The following is an 18,517-nucleotide window of genomic DNA, read 5'->3' on the forward strand; positions in this document are numbered from 1 at the left end:
AGAAGATATTACAATACGGCGCTGGTAATCAGGATGAGTTTCAGTCCTGGTCTACCATTACTGTGTACTTCCTTCTCTCCATTATAAAGTGTGGGGGAAATATTTGCCTATTTCTAATGGACCTCGTGAAACTAACTTCCATATTTGTGAAGTGCTTTGAGATCCTGGGAAAGAGCTGTGGGAGGAATATTCTTGCCTACCATTTCACTAGGATAGACTGCATTGGTTGGAACAATTGGCAGCTCTTTACTTTTAATATTAGTTTCTTTGCAGTTCCTGATTAAGTGTTATGCAAGCTTTGGGGCTTTCTGGAGTCCAGGATTACATCCTGATTTTTATGCATAGGCTACAAAGCAGTTCAGATATTTTCCCCGGAAAAATATTTGTCACTTCTGTCATATTTTTATTAATAAAATATTTAGTTACTGATGTCTGGTAAGAGCTTCCTTTTTCGGGTTTAAATTGATTGATTTCCTTTCAATTTAATTGGCTGTTCTCTTGCTCTTAAATTATGACAAGGGAGGACAGAGTACTTGACTTCGTCTTTGTCACAGTATTCATTACTTTACGCATACCATGAGTATGTTTCCTTTCTCTAAGCAGTCTTAATATCTTCAGACTTCTCTGGAAGGGTTTCCATGCCTATAACTTTATTTGAGACTCTCTGGGCCTGTTTGGTTTTTTTGTTTGTATTTTTTGTTTGTTTCTGCTGTACCTCTTTTCAGATGAGATGACAGTTAATGAATACAATGTTCTAGGGGAAAATTCATAATTGCCTTATGTAACAGCATGTTTTCTAAGTATTACTTGTTCTTTATATATCCTAACCTTTTCATTTACTGCTGTAGCACACTGAACAAGTGCTTCCATTGAGCTATCCATGATAACACTTGGATATTTTCCTTTAAATGGCTAGTGTTAATCTTAGAATCTAACAAAGTATGAATAGCTCAAATTGTTTTTTCCTACCTATGCTGAATTTCTGAGCATGGTGGCTTCCAGTTTTAAATCCTTCAGGAATTCCTGTCTTCTGTAGTCTTGAGTGTACTCAGAAGATTTTGCCACCTCATTATCAACTAATATTGACAGTAAATTGAAGGTAAATTGCAATCTCTCTGGTGCAGGATCCTCTTTTGTTGTTTACAGTGTTTAGCACTGTGGGCCCAGGGGTCCCAAATAAGAGATCGAGGTGCTATTCTAAAGCAAATGTATTAAATGCTGGCCACATTATGAACTGTTGGGTGCTTAATTGTTAATCTATGCCATATTGGAAAATGGTCAGTTATTTCTGGGTTTTTGTATTTTAACCTAGTTTCTGAACTATGACAGCGTTTTCAAACCTCACTCCGTGACTTAGTTTTTTTAATAACCTCTTATGAGTGACTTTGTCAAAGGTCTCTTTCAAAATCTAAATTAAATCTCAGTTCTCCATACTCTTGTTAACACTTTCAGAGAATTTTAGTAGACTGGTGAGGTTTTATTTCTCTTTTACAAAAGAGATGTTCATGTAGGTGTCTTTATAAACCTCTTTAATTATTTTTGCAATCTGTTTACCTAGTAACAAAAGAGGGTTCACTAGTCTGTAATTTCCAGGATTTATTGGTACATTATATTTGGTTTCCCTCCAGTTGTTTGGCACACTATGTGATTTTGAGACTTGCATTTTGTGTCTGGTGTATGTCATTCCTATGTTCTAATTGGTGGTTTTTTTTGTTTGTAATTTTTGTATTTTTTTTTCCTTAACCAAATTGGGCTGTTTCTATTACTCTAGATTTTTAAAAGTGGTGTGTAAATATATGAAATCTATATAGGGATTAGCAATTATTCAGGACTTCTAACTATATTGAGGAATAGACTAAATTTGTACTAGCAAAGATATTTTCAGGCCACTCTGAAGATTATATAGGACATGAGACATTACTAATGCAACTCTAAATCTTATCTGCATATTTCAAAACATTATATAAAGCAATATTTAAATCAGACATGGAAATTGGAATGATAAAGCTGTTTCTGCACGATCAAAAGTTCCCTATAGGATCTTTAAAACATCAAGTGGCTAGCAGAGTTTTCTCTTGTGGATCACTTTAAGAATACAGCCTGTCTAGTCTTGTATGAACAGTAGGAGATACTTTGTTTGTATATTGCTGTTCAAAAGAGAAGTTGTATCAGTTCTGATCCATCCTTGCAGGCCTTCCCCAGAAGGTGATGCCATCTGAAGGAAAATTAAACTTGGCAGTCTACTCCATAAACTTACTATGGTGGCATATAGCTGATCTGTGATGGCTAGCAGCAAATATCTCTAATGGCTGGTGATGGGACACTAGAGGGGGAGGGCTCTCAGTTACTACAGAGAATTCTTTCCCAGGTCTCTGACTGGTGGATCTTGCCCACATGCTCAGGGCCTATTTGGGGTCAGGAAGGAATTTCCCCACAGGTCAGATTGGCAGAGACACAGGGATTTTTACATCTTCCGCAGCATGGAGTATGGGTCACTTGCAGGTCTAAACTAGTATAGATGGTGTATTCTCTGTAACTTGAAGTCCTTTTTAAATCGTGATTTGAGGACTTCAGTAACTCAGCCAGAGGTTGTCTGTTACAGGAATGGATGGGTGAGGTTCTATGTCCTGCAATGTGCAGGAGATCAGACTTAGATGATCATGGTGGTCCCTGCTGACCTTCAAGTCAAGTAGTTGTGTAGTTGTACATGCTTGTATATCATGGTCTGTTGAGACAGACTGAAGACCAAACACTTTCAACAACCTGCAAAATATGGACAACGAGTAATGCATTAAACACACCTTATGAATTAGTTATGTTAGGTACTGCTTTACTTTATACCTGCATACATAAAGTCTTTAAATAACTATTTTGAAACTAAAACAAAAACCTCTTCAATTAACACTTTGGTCCCCCATGTCTAGTTTTAGGATAAGACTTTCAGCTCAAACAGCACTGCTTCTTCTATGGAGAATGAAGTTCTGTGCTAACACTAGTACACTCGGAGTGCAAAAAGCTATTTTGGGTCTTCTGAATAGGAGGGCTGCTCCACACCTAAATGGCAGGTCTAGAAAGACTAATTTTAACTGACTTACTTATTGATGAATTCCTGTCATTGGAGGTTTTTAAGAATAGGCTAGACAAATACCTGTCAGGGATGGTCTAGGTATACTTGGCCCTGTCTCAGCATGGGAGTGGGTGGACTATATGACCCCTCAAGGTCCCTTCCAGTCCTACATTTCTGCGATACCCAAGATAAACATCTAAATATTAAAGAGTAGTGCCTCTCTAGTCCCCTGGGAAAGCACTTCAGTGCAACTAAGATTAAGAGCAGCACCAGACTCAGTGTTTGCTTGTTTTAAGTAACTGAGAGCTGTGCTTTTGGAAAAAGCTACAGAGCTTGACAGGTAAGAAATGACCAAAGGACTAAAGTTTCCTGATTGGCAGGTTTAGTTTCTCCAGTGGCTTCACAAAATATATGCTATATGGGACTTCCTAACAGCCTTCTCTAAAACCATATTTTCAGCAGATTGTTAGTAATTATTATCTATAGAGTACCCAGTGCAAATGAGTACTCTACAGAACAAAAAGATGCCAACATACAGTCTAACTTGAGGTGTGATGTGTTAACAATAGGGAAATGGAGTGAGAGACATAAGGGTTAGTTATAAGATCAGTTATTTATGGTATATGGACATCTTAATGGCTTGAGCCTTCTATTTAAAAAAACCCCCAACTTTAATATTTCTGCTACTTAGTCAACACTGAAGAAGCTGGTTTTTAGAAGGGCCTGGAATGACAATAGGGTCATACCCTAGTAGTAGATTAATGTGAAATGCTACCTTTATTTTTTCCTGGGCATGTGAGCCACATTGTACAAGCAGAGGTTGTAGCTGCAGAAGTCAGCTAAGAAAAAATCCAAGCTATAAAAGGGGCATGACAGAGAGACCATAGTGCTGTGGTATTAGATTCTTTGCCCCCACAGGCTCTGTCTCTTAGGTCAGGTTTGTGCTAGAAACTTTTGCCCATATAGCCAAATGCAACACTTCTATACTAGTAAAAGCACTGATATAAATGCAGTTATACCAGCATAAAAGTGCATGCTGGTATAGTTTGTTTTTGCTTGTTGAACTGGTATAGCTATGCCAGCAAACTTTTTTTTAAGCATAGAATAAGCTGAAATTTGTTAAAGCAGCCTCCCTCCAATCCAAATGTAAGGTTCTCTTTCCCTCCCTCCCTTCTGCCGATTAAGCTAACTTCCAGATTTTCATATGAGGATGCTATGTAACTTATGTGGATGCTGCTGGTTAATTAGAAAGACATTGAATCAAATTTTGATGCTGTCAGCCATCATGCAGATAAGGCCTTCTGGAGATCACTGATCATCCGGTGCCAACACGGTGAAGGAAAGGCATGAGCTTCTGCTGCCATTCTTTTGGATTCAATCCATGTTGTTCACCAATACTACCTTTTTTTTTTTTTTTTTTTTTTTTTTAAACAAAGAAACCCACCACCACCCTGAATGAAGCAGCCTGATAGAACGTGCACTGTAACCAGTGAGCCTTGTCAACTCTGTTACATGTACCCTAACTTTTTAGCTGCCTGGGGTATGATCATCTTGGCTCTGTCCTTGATTCCCTTCTTGTTTCCATCTGCACCTGGTCTCTGAGTAATCTTTTCTGCAAACAAACTTAAACTACCATCTCTGTGCTGAACACTCACAGATTTACCTCTCTACTCCATATCTTTCTTCCTCTGCGCAAACTAAAATCTCTGCCCCTCTCTGACATCTCCTCACAGATGTCTAGCTGTCAGCTCAAGCTCAACCTGGCTAAAACAGAGCTCTTAATCTTCCAGCCAGCCATTCTTCCCTGATTACTGTGATAACATCACCATCCTTCCTGTCACTTGAGCGCATACCCTGGGCATCATCTTTGGCCTCAGCCTGGATGCAGGGACATACAGAGGTCTATGTCTAAATCTTCCAGATTCTTTCTGCATAAGAAATAAGATACAAGTTTTCCTATCCATCTACGTGCCTAAAACTTTCATCCCAGCTCTCATGATAACATATCTGCTACTGCAACATCCTCTTTGCCCTTGACAATTGCAATCTTGTCCCACTCTAATCCATTCAGAGGCTGCTACAGTGATCATTTTCCTAGCCCATTGCTTTGACCACGTCATCCCCTCTTTGCACCCCTCCACAGGTTCTCCCGTCTTCATTGTATCAAACATAAACTGTTTATCACTCTCAAGGTCCATCATGGTCCAATCCCATCATAGTAAATGAGAGATTATACCTATATCAAAATGTCAACTCTCACCTGTGACTAGCCCGTGCCTCCAGTCTCTATCACTTACTTGTTAAATTTTCAAACAGGCACCTTCATGCTTTCTTCCATGCTGCCTCTGAGTTTGTCCTGTTTCTTTCCCCTGCTCTCAACCATGCTCTTCACATGCCTCCTTGTAAGCGTCATGGGAGAGTTTCAAAGAGCTTGACAACCGTTTGGCAGTTGTAACAGCACACCACCAGCCTGTCATGCTGACCAATGTTGTCTCACTGTTTTGTTGTACTCTCCAGTCTGTGTCCATCTCCATCTTATACTTAAACTGTCAGCTCTTTGAGGCAGGAACCATCTTTGTTGTTGTTCTGTTTCTGTAAGTGCTTAGCATAATGGGGTTCTGGTTATTGACCAAGACTCCTACTCACTACACTAAGGCCTGGTCCGCACTGGCCATGGGTCTCAGTGGCAGTCCATGGGAGATACACAAGTTACTGTACGTAGCTTGCGTATCTCCTATCGCCTTCCTAACGTACGCTTACTGCGGTGTCTGCACTGTGCTGTGCCAGTGGGAAATGACCTCCCGTCGATGCAACGCTGCGCTTCTTTCCACGGTGGATTAACAAAGTTGACTTCCGGGTTCAATTGAGCGAGTCGTCACTGCAAAATCAATCCTGCACTGTTGGTGGTGCTGCCAGCAGTGTAGACATACCCTAATGCAGCCTTCCTAGTTGCCCCCCAAGAAAGCACCCCGGAATTGCCTAACTCCCCTCCCAAAATTTTGCTGTGGCATTTTAACATAAATTTAACTACATTTCATTGATATTCCTAACACTGTCATGCCTGATCAGCTGGCCTGCTGACTCTTGCAGATAGCAAGACCTAGAGACGGTTTCCTGTGGAGCTCCTCATTGTGGCTTTTTTTATCTAGTACTGCACTGCTAACTCGACACCAGTCTCTCTCCCTCCTTCCTTTGCTTCCTCCTCTTGACTTTAGTGAGCTGTCTCCAGCATTTCTTCCCAGCCCTTGGCAGCTTGGAGTCAAGCCAAGAACAGGAAGGTAAGATGGACCTCCCTCATGATGATGCAGACAGGCTTTGTTGGTATTGAACCCTGTTCAATATATTATCTTTGAGAACTGTTGCTGAATTTGATGTGCTTGATATGAAACACTAAATTTTAATGTCACTGCGTATCTGAAAAGGTAGCAAAATGAAACCTTTTTCAAGAGTTTGCATGACTGCATGTTTAATTATAGGGATTGGAGAATGTCTGAGTGCAGTGAAATGTGCAAGTGCTTGTTGCTGTAAACTGGAATGGTGATTTGCTTTTACTAGAAGGCTCTGTACCTTTTAGCTATTAGAAGTGCTGAGTAAACAAGGCTTGGCTTTGTCAGATGACTTGCTGGTGGAGACAGCAAATATAGGCCATGAGGGGCCATCCTAAACTTCAGAACAATATTCTGAGTGGCAGTTCACATTCTGGACTCTAATCACTAATTAACCCACATAGAAGCACACAGTAGGATAAAACATTAAAATAGCAACTAGTTTCTGTGCCACCATCTTGTGAACTTGGATTTTGTAACAGTATCTTCAAGTTTCAATTTGCAGATGTAGTAGCAGAAGCCTGGCATGAAAAAATAGTGTATTCACTTTCAATATAATGCACACAGGACCTAATTCTCCACTGCCTTGCATCTTATGCACTCACTTGGAAAAGGTATATAGGTTTTTTTTTAAGTGTAAGCATGATCTCTCATGTTGATTCTATATTGCACAGTCAAACCTAGAAACTAGAATCTTTTGCTGTGGCATTCATAAGGTCTTGCATAGAGGTAATCATTGTTACTATGCCAGGAATTCACTTACTTTTTGATGTCTTCTAATACATGTTGCCAAAAATAAAAAGCATGATACTATAGGTAGAAATTATAGCTCAGCATTCAGTCCTGGCTGGCTCTAGGTGGCTTTGTATCAGTCATGGGTTTTTTTGGAGCCTTTTTCCTCTTGATAATTAAATCCTGCATTTTAAAAAGGCAAAGCCTTCTGTCTCTGAGCTGACAAGTACTGTAGTATACAGAACGTAAGTTAACTTTGTATTCTAAGGATAGCTTTCTGTTTACTAACGTATACACGGTGTGGGAAATGTATGATTATATTCCTTTTCTTAAAAAATATCAGATACACTTGCTTGTAACAAAGTCCAACAGGCAAGATTAATAAAAACCTAGTTCATCTTTTCACAACTTGTTTAGATAGTTCAACAAGGAATAACTTCACTGCCACACCTCAAAAGATGTTATGAACCAAAATGATTTCATTGACTTAAAAATACCATTAAATCATGAGAACTGAGAACCCTCTCACTTACCTACCAAGATCAGAGTTCAAGCCCTTAAGATTTTCCTGCTACAGTTGCCATCTCTGCTTTAGATATTAATATTGATTGTCTAGAGGAAAAACATCCTTAAACTCTGATCTTGCCAGAGAAATAGGCTTTTTATGTACCATTCTGTTTGTTTAATCTCTTGAGCTATATTTGATAGTTCCCTTTATGACTAAGCATAGACTTGCAGGGTGAGAAACTGTGCCTCCAAGGTGCAACATAGAACATTCATCCTGGTCAGAGGAGGGTTTAAGATGAAATCACCTTTTTGTGCCCTCCTTATGTTAGTCTGATTCAGGAGCATAAGCGGCCCAGCAGGTAACCAGGACAGCGCTGGAGGAATGCTTGTTATGGCAGATTGTAGCAGCGCCACCCAGAATCCCAGTAGTCGCATGCTGAAGCCCTGCCTTTAACATGACCCTCGTGCCATGGTACCCATCCTGCACCAGACCTTGCCAGGGGACCTTTGGTTCCTGCAACAGGGGGCATTCTCTTCAGCAAATTCTGGGCCTTGTAGAGCCTCTTCTGCTACTCTGGTCTCTCTTCCTAACATACCGGGGCTGAGAATCTTGCCCTCAAACTCCCTTCTCTGTCTTGCTGGGTGTCCTTAGTGTGGTCACTTATTTCAAATTTGGAAATAGGGTGACCATAGAGTCTAAACCCAGAAGGGACCAGGGTGAGTGTCTAATATCCGACTTCCTGCATAACACAAGCCAGAGAAATTTCTTGGATTAATTTAGTTTTTAACGAGAGTAAATATTTTAGGGGGAAAAACCAATCCTCATTTAAAGATTGCCAGTAACGGAGAATCCGCCACAACCCTGGTTAATTGTTCCAATGGTCAGTTACCCTCACTGTTGAAAATATGTGCCTTATTTCTGGTCTGAACTTGTCCTAGCTTTGAATTTAATCTTTTGGATCTTGTTACACCATACTGTGTATTGCATCCTTGATTTTAGGGAAAGTATAGGGGCTTTGAAGCCAAGATTGGATTGAACTGGACTTCATAGGGCTCAACGTGTAGTGATCAATGGCTCCATGTCTAGCTGGCAACCGGTCACAAGCGGAGTTCCCCAGGGGTCGGTCCTGGGGCCGGTTTTGTTCAACATCTTTATTAATGATCTGGAGGATGGGGTAGATTGCACCCTCAGCAAATTTGCGGATGACACTAAGCTGTGGGGAGTGGTAGATACCCTGCAAGGTAGGGATAGGATACAGAGTGACCTGAACAAACTGGAGGATTGGGCCAAAAGAAATCTAATGAGGTTCAACAAGGACAAGTGCAGAGTCCTCCACTTAGGAAGGAAGAATCCCATGCACAGCTATAGCCTGGGGACCAACGAGCTGGGCAGCAGCTCTGCAGAAAAGGACCTGGGGGTAACAGTGGATAAAAAGCTGGATATGAGTCAGCAGTGTGCCCTGGTTGTCAAGAAGGCTAATGGCATATTGGGCTGCATTAGGAGGGGCATTGCCAGCAGGAAGTGATTATTCCCCTCTATTTGGCATTGGTGAGGCCGCATTTAGAGTATTGTGTCCAGTTTTGGGCCCCCCACTACAAAAAGGATGTGGACAAGTTGGAGAGAGTACAGCGGAGGGCAACAAAAATGTTTAGGGGGCAGGAGCACATGACTTATAAGGAGAGGCTGAGGGAACTGGGCTTGTTTAGTCTGTAAAAGAGAAGAGTGAGGGGGGATTTGATAGTGGCCTTTAACTACCTGAAAGGGGATTCCAGGGAGGATGGGGCTAGGCTGTTCTCGGTGGTGGCAGATGACAGAACAAGGAGCAACGGTCTCAGGTTGCAGTTGGGGAGGTCTAGGTTGGACATTAGGAAAAAGTTGTTTTTTACTAGAAGGGTGGTGAAGCACTGGAATGGGTTACCTAGGAAGGTGGTGGAATCTCCATCCTTAGAGGTTTTTAAGCTGAGGCTTGACAAAGCCCTAGTTGGGATGATATAGCTGAGGTTAGTCCTGCTTTGAGCAGGGGGTTGGACTAGATGACCTCCTGAGGTCCCTTCCAACTGTAATATTCTATGATTCTATGATTCTCTTACTATAGTCAAACACCCTGTATTGCACTGTGACTCTGCTTTTGACTTTATCCCCATACTAGCAGTAGCTTCAGATCTGTTAAGGCCACAATGTTAGACTGAATTATGATGCTATATAGTAGAAATAAGGAAAATGCATTCTGAACCCCATCTGCAGAAATTCCAGTCTTCCTATTAGCCTAAACTGGCAAGCTCTTCAATAATGTATGTTGATAGCCAAAAGTCTATTCTGCTGATTTTGTGTTGAAGAAAAATGACAGCACAAAAAGCAGTACAGTGTTCAGTTAGCCTTTGTGTTTGTAATTCATGCGATAGCCAGCCTCCAAAAAAAAACAAAGAACTTATGCTGCACTGTTGTGTGCTGAAGAAAAATATTTTGAGAGCTCCCCAACAAGACAACTTTGATTTCTCAACTTTAGAAATAAATAACTTTTGAAACTTCAAAGCTACCCACAAAAATTATCACTGTCAAAAGCGTATCGCATCTCTATTTGATACACTTGTCTCTGAACACATACACATTTGCATTTACTGATAATTGAATTTGCATATAATTATGCACTCCAGTAGCTACATAAAGGGCCAGATCAGAAACCACTTGAGAATGATCATGTGGAGAATAAGAACGTTCATGTTAGCATTTCCTACCATGCTGCTTGCTACACTCTGACAAGGCTACAACTGTGCCACTATGCAGACCGGGAATGTAGCTTTGATGGTTCTCATCTACAACACGTTTTCCCACGTGCCCTGATTATGCATTCTCTATCTTTAACACTACCATTATTTTAAAGATATTTATGCATCTAACTTTACTTGAAAGACCATAACAAAGGAGAGAGGAAAAGGTGGTGGTTAAATAAAGACGTGGTCTCAGGCAGGGTTTTCGGGGCCGTAGGTAAGCATCCAATAAGACTTAATGGCTTCCAAGATTGCAGAAGAGACTGGTGACATCTGGAACCAAATGGCCAAAGGTGTGTTTACAACAATGGATAAAGAACACTAAAGTAATAATAAAAAAAAGTGTAGGATGCTTGTCCTCAGAAAACTTACTGAGATGGCGTGGAAAATTCCATGGTGTATTACTCTCTGGTTTTGGGGAGAGGGAAGCTCTCAAACTATATATCTGGTGTATCCTTCCATTAAAACACCATAATTCCCCACCACTAAATCTGTGCAATAGGAACAGACCATAGTTTTTGATGATTTCAACAATAACAGAGGAACATTACAGTTGTTTACCTGGATATCAGACAAAATACTAATGGTGATGAACAGTGATACAGGCACCTAGATAGACCAAAACCTCTTGCATGCACATCAGTTCATTCTTTTTGCTTTCAGACAGATTTAGAACATGCTAGGATGCTATAAAATGCCAGGCTGACACCTCTGTGGCAGTACTTGCTACAGATAAGACTATCAGTATGTCCAGATGTTGTATATGTATTTATGCATATGTGGTTGAACAAATAAAATAACGCTTGGCATCCCCCTTGAAATTGTAGCAGATCATCAGTTGCTGCAAACTATTGTTGAAGCACCATCATGGAGCTATGACCAGTTTTGAAGACTGGCCCCTGGTTCTCTTCTTTTCCTCCTTTTTCCATTTTACAAATACTTTAAAATATGAAATGCAAAGACATATGCAGTCATAATTGTATCCTCTTCCCAGTTCATCCCATCACCTTTTTCTTCTCCCTCTCCTGCCACCAGTTTCCATCTCTTCACTGATATTTTAAGTTCTGAGCAGTTGCCATTCCCTTTTTCTTGGTCTGAGGCACCTTCCACATGTTTTAGTTGCCTGTCAGATTACAAGGACAGGTTTGTTTATTCATCTTTATCTTTCTTAGCATGTATTTTCTCTATTGCCCTGCCACTCCTTGTCCTAAAGATCTTTCCAGCCCTTTTCCTCTCCTGTGCTTTTCCTGCTGCTCCTTTCTTCTTTCAGCCCCATTATCATTGTTAAGGGGCCCTCCGCAGAAGCAGCGGAATGGCTCCCAGAGCACTGCGGGGGGGAATCTCCTCTCACTATACAGGGCAGTAGAGGAGAGCCAAAAATATTTGGTCCTTGTTGAACAGTGGAAGGTAAGTAAAGATTGGGAGGAGCAGGTGCAGCATGGTCAGAGTTTGTTTTTTGCTTCATGTGGAGCCCTGGGTAGGGGGAGGAGTTAAACGCTACTTTGTTGGTGTCCCTGGTTTAACAAGGCCGGGGTGTCCAGGCTTATCCACTCTCCACCCGTTGGTAGCAGCCCTGGGTAATGGGTTGGAAGTTATTACCCACAAGTCAGAAGAGCACAGTCTTTATGAAGAATATAAATGGTTGCTTATTCCTACTGGAATATAATCTGGAAAATGGTCTGGCTTTATAGTTCCATAGTAGTGGCTCCAGACCAGTTAACCATGTGTAGTTGCACAGGACTCCATCTCGGTTGGGGGGAGTGTTCCCTCAACCACCAAAAAAGAAAAGGAATGGATGGCTCGAGGACCACATCCTGTCTGCCAGATCATTTTATTTGGCCTGTCACCCCATATGCTGCAAGGGGGGCAGTTTGCTCCTCTACTGTGATCTCATGTTACTCACTATGGCCTCAGCAGGTCACATGCCCCACACAGCTGACTGTAGAAGGTGTGCTGCTACTGCTGTGAGAATGCTCTATTGCTCCGCAAGTGGGTTGCACTGCCTAGCTCTCCCAGGAACTGTTTCCTTAGAGGCAAAACACCCTTGGGCTATTGCTGCTGACTAACTGCCCTGAGAGCTGGTGCTGCTTTTTGTTACCCTGTGGATGAGTATGTAGCCTCTTTTTGGAGAAGTGGCGGGGGGTTATCATGCTCTAAGTTTATGGGTGGTGGTAGATTCACAATGTCCGTAGTGCATAGGGCCCCAAAATTCTTTAACCTGACTGGAGTGGCAGAGTCTTTAATATTCTATTCAAATTCTCACGTTGCACCCATAGCAGAGTCCCTTCCACTAGTGCAAGTGAATTGCAACTGACTCACATGGTCTCTTCCTCCTGCATGCCATTTTCGACCTGATGGTGGTGTCCCCTTTAATTTATGTATGAATGAAGGGATGGTGAAAGGTGTGGCTTGCCCTGGGAATGGAAAGTGGTGAGGTTTGTGGTGGCTCTTTAATCCTGCGGGAGTTGTCTTTGGTTTTGGGCCACTCCCCCAAGAAAGCTCTGCTGCTCACGCGAATAACTGCTGATACCTTTGAATAGACACTTCTGTTGTGCCAGGGGAGGAGGGTTGACACATATGGTCCTTGGTTTGAAAATCCCGGATGATCTTTTTGGTATCTTGGGTCCCGATCATTAAGTGACTTGAAGAGATGGATTGAGTCCTAGAACTTGATGTTATATTAGATAGAGACCCAATTTCAACAGATATCAGTTTGTTCTTTTATCTTGTTTTTTATCGATTCACATTTTCAGTTTCCAGTTTCACAGGAAATGGAGCATTAGACAATCATGATTATAGATGTTGAGATTCAAAAAGTTAATGCTTTATAATCATTAAAACACAGATTGTCAACATTACATGTCAAAATATACAAAACAATTATCCTTAAATCAAACTCCAAGTTTGCAAAAGCAGCATTTTTCTTTTTTGCCTATCTGTAAATGTTGATTGTCTATGAAAACACATTTTTTTTGTTCTTTATTTGTGTGTATGGTAAAATGGTGTACAGACACTTCTTGAAGAAAATAGAATTCTTCCACGTCTACTTATACCGCTGAGGAAGCATACTATGTTTTGGACTAGTCACTTTGTGAGTGTTGGCTGACTGGAGTAAAAGATCAAATTTTAGTTAGTAGCTCCCCTTCATCACTTGGTCAGCTCTATCTGCTTCTTATACAACTGTTTTAGAAGTCGTAAGTCAAAGAATAACAAAAATGATCCGTGGAAATAATTGGTCCCCGCAGAGTCTGTATTCACACTAACTCTGAGGCAAATGTAACTTTTCCTATGGTCTTTTTAAGTTTTTGGAGAAGACAAATAGTGTAACACTTTGCTCTTGCATGTATATTTTTCAATGGTCATTAAAAAGTGATAGCTCAAGAAACCTTGGCATGTATCCATACCGTGCAAACATATTGTGTGGAACAGGAGAAAGCATGTCAGCGAAACCATACTTTCCACTCAGTTTCTACACTGCAGGCTCCAGCACGTCTTAATGACACTGGTTCCATACAGATTTGGCTGATAGTGTCCAAGATCTATTGCTGGTGGTTTCCTGAAGAACTATTTGGATAGTCTTTGCCTCAGTGAAATCACTTTCATATATATCCTGCAATGAATCAAAAGGTAATGGAATACGTCATTTTGTCTCATGAGTCTTTTCAACATAAGACATAATGACAAAGTGAGCTTTTTCCCTTCTGGGGTGAGAAATTGGCTGATTGTTTTAGAAACTTGGATTCCAACATCACAGTTGTCTGTACATATAAACCTCGGATGGAGAGGTGGTTGTACAGTATGTGAACTGGTCTCTGCCTGCCCTAGTGATCAGTAAGTGAGACAAACGAAATATCTACAGCATCCTATCCTCCCATCTGTAATCAGGTTAACATCCCTATGGCAACAGGAATCGCTTAAATGGAAAAAAAAATATTGGGGAAAGTATTAAATGTATTTGTAGCTCATTTTAATGTGACTTAGCAGGGGAGCTAGCATCACAGGGTCTGCAGCAAGCTGGCTGGCCAACAGTGCTGTACGTACCACTGTTCTGAGAAACTCTGGTCTAATTCTGAGTACAGACTTTAAACTTTCAAGATTCTATGTTAAGTTGTTCTTTAGTGTTTCAGTATAAATGTTCTAAGGGATATCATGTGTCAACAGTAATATATTTTAATTATTCTAGTAAAAATTAGCTAAAAGATTTGTTGGAAAACTTCATGAGGTTTAACTCTGCTAACACTTCAGATTTAATATAAATAAGGAGTACAGCAATAACAGGTTACTGGGCTTAGCAGAACTTGTTTTATTTTTTTTGTAATGATAATATTTATTAAACTTCTATATTTTTAAATTTTCAGTTTCAGGAAATGGGGGGGGGGGGGTCAGACAGCAATTATTTAATGGCAGTAGACATTGAGATTCAGAGTGAAAGCTTTATAATTTATAACACAAATTATACATTTTGGTATGTGGTATTTGACAAAGTAAATATCCTTAAACTTTAAGTTCTTAAGTAGCATTTTTCTTTCTTATCTATCTTCTTTCACCTTCAGTTGCATAGGGCATCCAGTTACCACCATTTATGCTGGGATGTTCAGGCTTCTGAGTGTCACATTTGGCTTCTTTCTGTATTATTCTGTGTAATGTTTCTCTAGATCACCCCCCCACCCTCACCCCCCCCCCCCCCCAAGTGATGTGCATACTATAACTTGCTATGAAAGTCATGTTGGTGACATCCTTAAAGCATATCTTAAATATGTCCATTGTTATCTTACCATAATCGCTGTAGGTTGGTTTGGTCTACTTTGAATTTCTGATGCTGCAAGAGGCACTTTCCAGTGGACTCTAAAGAGCTTCCTCAGGCATTTACTTTTGGAATGAATTGATCTCAATTAATTTATTTTGTCTGTTTCTATGACTTTGCTCCATAAAGGAGGACAAACATAATGCTGCTAAAAATATATATATTTTTGTGTCTGTGCCAATCATGCTACTTTGCAAATCTTTTCAGGTTTATGAAAGCTATTTGTTGCTTTTGATATTTGTTGCTTCACATCACTAGCATTGCATGTCTCTCTTTATAGATAGGTAAAATGGCTGACTTTCCACAGCCACTCTATTGGTTATTTTTCGGACATTGATAGCCATATATTTTGTCTTCCTTCTTAATGAACCAACCAACTTGTTTTGCTGTATCTGCCGAAATATGTGTTGTCTTCCACTAAACAATAAGTTGGACTAAGCAGGACAATATCTCCAACAAAAACAAGGTCATCCAATTGTGCTTCATTTGTTCTTAAAATTCCCTAATTGCCTTCTGCAGTTACTTTACTCATGACAGTCAATGACCAATGCAACAATAATGGGGACATAATACACCCTTGCCTTATTCCAGTTGTCACTGCAAACCGTTGGCTGATATTGTCACCATCTCTGGCTGCGTATTTATAAGCATCCTTGATTAATTATTTTTGATGGTATTCTATATAGTGCCATAATTTTCCAAAGACAGTCTGGTTTCAGTGTCAGAAGCCTTCTAAAAAATCTATAAAATTTATCACAAGAGGTGCTTTCCACCTTGTTCTATAATATGTCTAACAATAATATGGTCTGCTAGTGATCTCCATGGTCTAAAACTTACTTATTCCTCTCTTAGTTGACTGACTGTTTCCTGATATATAACAGGATGATAGTGCACTTGATTTTCTTACTCTGATAAAAATTGAAGTGTACAGATAGGCAATGGAAATCTTATTTGTCATTTGCATGAGTCCGGTAAAATTGACGGTTAGACGTTTACCAGTAAAAAAAAATCTAATCCTTTCAAGCCTACTGATTGATAGTATCCTCTCCTTTTGAGGAAGGACTTTTCATCCTTTTTACCACTGAGCTATTTAGCCACTACACTTGAAATTCTTTGGGAACATGACATTTACGTGGCTGTCTGTATTTATGGCAGGCATAGTGTTCTAATTTTAATAGAAACAGCAAGAAAATACTTGCTGTTTTGTCAATAATAGCATCACCGTAATGAGTGGTACCAAATATTTCATTGGTATTAATAGAGAATTGCAACATAATGAGAGTAGACGCTTGTTTGCAGCAACACCTTGTAAGAGCAACTGCTGTGTACCAGCAGCATTTCCCCTGAGAACCCTTTCCATACCGTGAATTGTCCACTTAATAACAGCAACACAGCCGCTGCATAAGAGAAATATTTGTGACATTGTGATGTCTCATCCAGGGGCAGAGACTGGAGAGAGATTTGGGGGTGTTGCCGCCCATCCCCCACTGCATCTTTCCACTCTCCTCCCAACACTGGCCCTTCAAGCGCAGCTCCAAGGTGCACAGCCCATTCATTTGCCCTGCGTGACAGAGCCTGCATGGAGAAGGGTCTGGAAGAGAGGGACTTTTCTGCAGGGGGGCAATGGGGTCTGGAGGAGCAGCAGAGGCACAGCTGGGAGGCTTCCTCCTGCCTTCCTCAGCATCTGGCTTGCAGCCAGTGGGGGGGTTTGCCATTTTGCAAAACAGCACCGACACCCCCACCACCAGAAACTGAGATGGAAGGGACATCTCAGTGCATGTGGGAGGGATCGGGAGACACCCCCTCCTTAGGTCACTGACTTATCCCATTCCCCCTTCCCGTCTCCGCTATTTATGCTAGGAGCCACCCTGCCTCCATTTCAGGCTGTGCATGGTGCCTCAGCCATTCGTTCCTCGCCAGAGTGGGGCATGAAGTTGCCAGCAGGAGCATTTTCAGCCTGTCCCCGGCAGCCAGGGTCACTCAGCCATTTTGTCAACTGGGGCTCCCCTGCTAACAACCCAGGGTTCCGCTGCCCCGTTCCCCCAAACTCCACCTCCACAACGTGGCTGTCCCACCCCTTCCAAAACACCTTAACTCTTCATACGCCTTTGGTCAAACGATACCCCCCATAACAGCAACAGCCGCTTAGGAGCAACATAGCAAAGGGGCACTGGTAGGTTGCTACTTACAAGCATCTACTGTATAGTAGGTGCATAACTGCTTCATGGTGATAGTGGATGTGAATTATCTTGATTTCCCCAACTCCCTATCTTTATACCGTTAGACCCAGATTCAGGAAAGCATCCTTATTCAGAACAGCATTTAAGCACTTGCTTATGTCCCATTGAAGTGGGATTTAACTGTGTGTTCAAGTACATTCCTGAATTGGGGTTTTAATGACTTGTGCACTCCTTCTTTCTATTTTAGAAACAAGTCTGACATTGCCCAAGATGATGATGCACTTCAGTGCATCCTCCTAAGACACATTGCAGCTTGATACAACCTTTTTAAAAAAAAAAATCTTATTCTGATTCAGAAGGCGTAGTTGTGAAACTTTGAATCCATTTTGTGGTAGTTTTTGATCTGTCGTATTAGTGAGCACATGGGGAGGTCCTCTTCCATTGCTCTGTGTATATGTTGGTGCTTTTACTAATACCTAACCTACGGGGTGTGTGGATGCTGGGGGTGGTTGTTGCAGTAGTTACTTGGTGTGAGAGGATATAATGAGATTACAGTTCTAATGTTCAAATTGTAACCAACAGAAACCTGCAATTCTCAAAACCTGTTTTGTAGGTGGATGGAGGTCTGTTTGGCTGAAGTTCTGCCGCCCACTACTGAGTTGGAAGAAGGGTTAAGAAATGGAGTTTATCTTGCCAAGCTAGCAAAGTTCTTTGCCCCTAAAATGGTCTCTGAGAAGAAAATCTATGATGTGGAACAGACACGGTATAAGGTAATGAAGGCTTCATGGCTATTTATTAAAATAAAAAGTTAAAGTTCAATATTTGTTGCTCTTAGCTCCATCTTTCCCATTCTGTTTTAGCACTTCAGCTGGGCTTTGCAGAAAGCTAGTGAGTGCTTTTTTTTCATTGTATCTTAATATTTTCTGCATTAGCAGACTGTGCTGTGTCCTAATACATATGGAATTGTCGTGGAAAAGAATCATACAGCTACATTTTAGAGTAGGATCGGGTGCAGCTTTAATTGTGACACACACAATCACATAACCATAGCTATGGGGAATACTATAGACATAGGGAAAACCCAGGTGGCTATAGGGAAGTCAAGCAGCATGTCTAGATGCTGGGCAAATGT

General features: G+C 41.0%; 1 protein-coding gene across 1 annotated transcript in view; it reads left to right on the plus strand.

The window, feature by feature from the left end:
- IQGAP2 (IQ motif containing GTPase activating protein 2) overlaps positions 1-18,517 on the plus strand; it is a 188,352-nt gene that overhangs the window by 72,758 nt on the left and 97,077 nt on the right. The window contains exon 3 of the mRNA XM_067568807.1: positions 17,999-18,155. Within this exon, the coding sequence (XP_067424908.1) occupies positions 17,999-18,155 (157 nt within the window). The remainder of the gene's footprint in view (positions 1-17,998; positions 18,156-18,517) is intronic.

The sequence above is a fragment of the Emydura macquarii genome, unplaced genomic scaffold (genome assembly GCF_026122565.2).
Source record: "Emydura macquarii macquarii isolate MOO-44397 ecotype Brisbane River unplaced genomic scaffold, CSIRO-AGI_Emac_v2 contig_2897, whole genome shotgun sequence".
In the NCBI taxonomy this organism is placed as follows: Eukaryota; Metazoa; Chordata; order Testudines; family Chelidae; genus Emydura; species Emydura macquarii.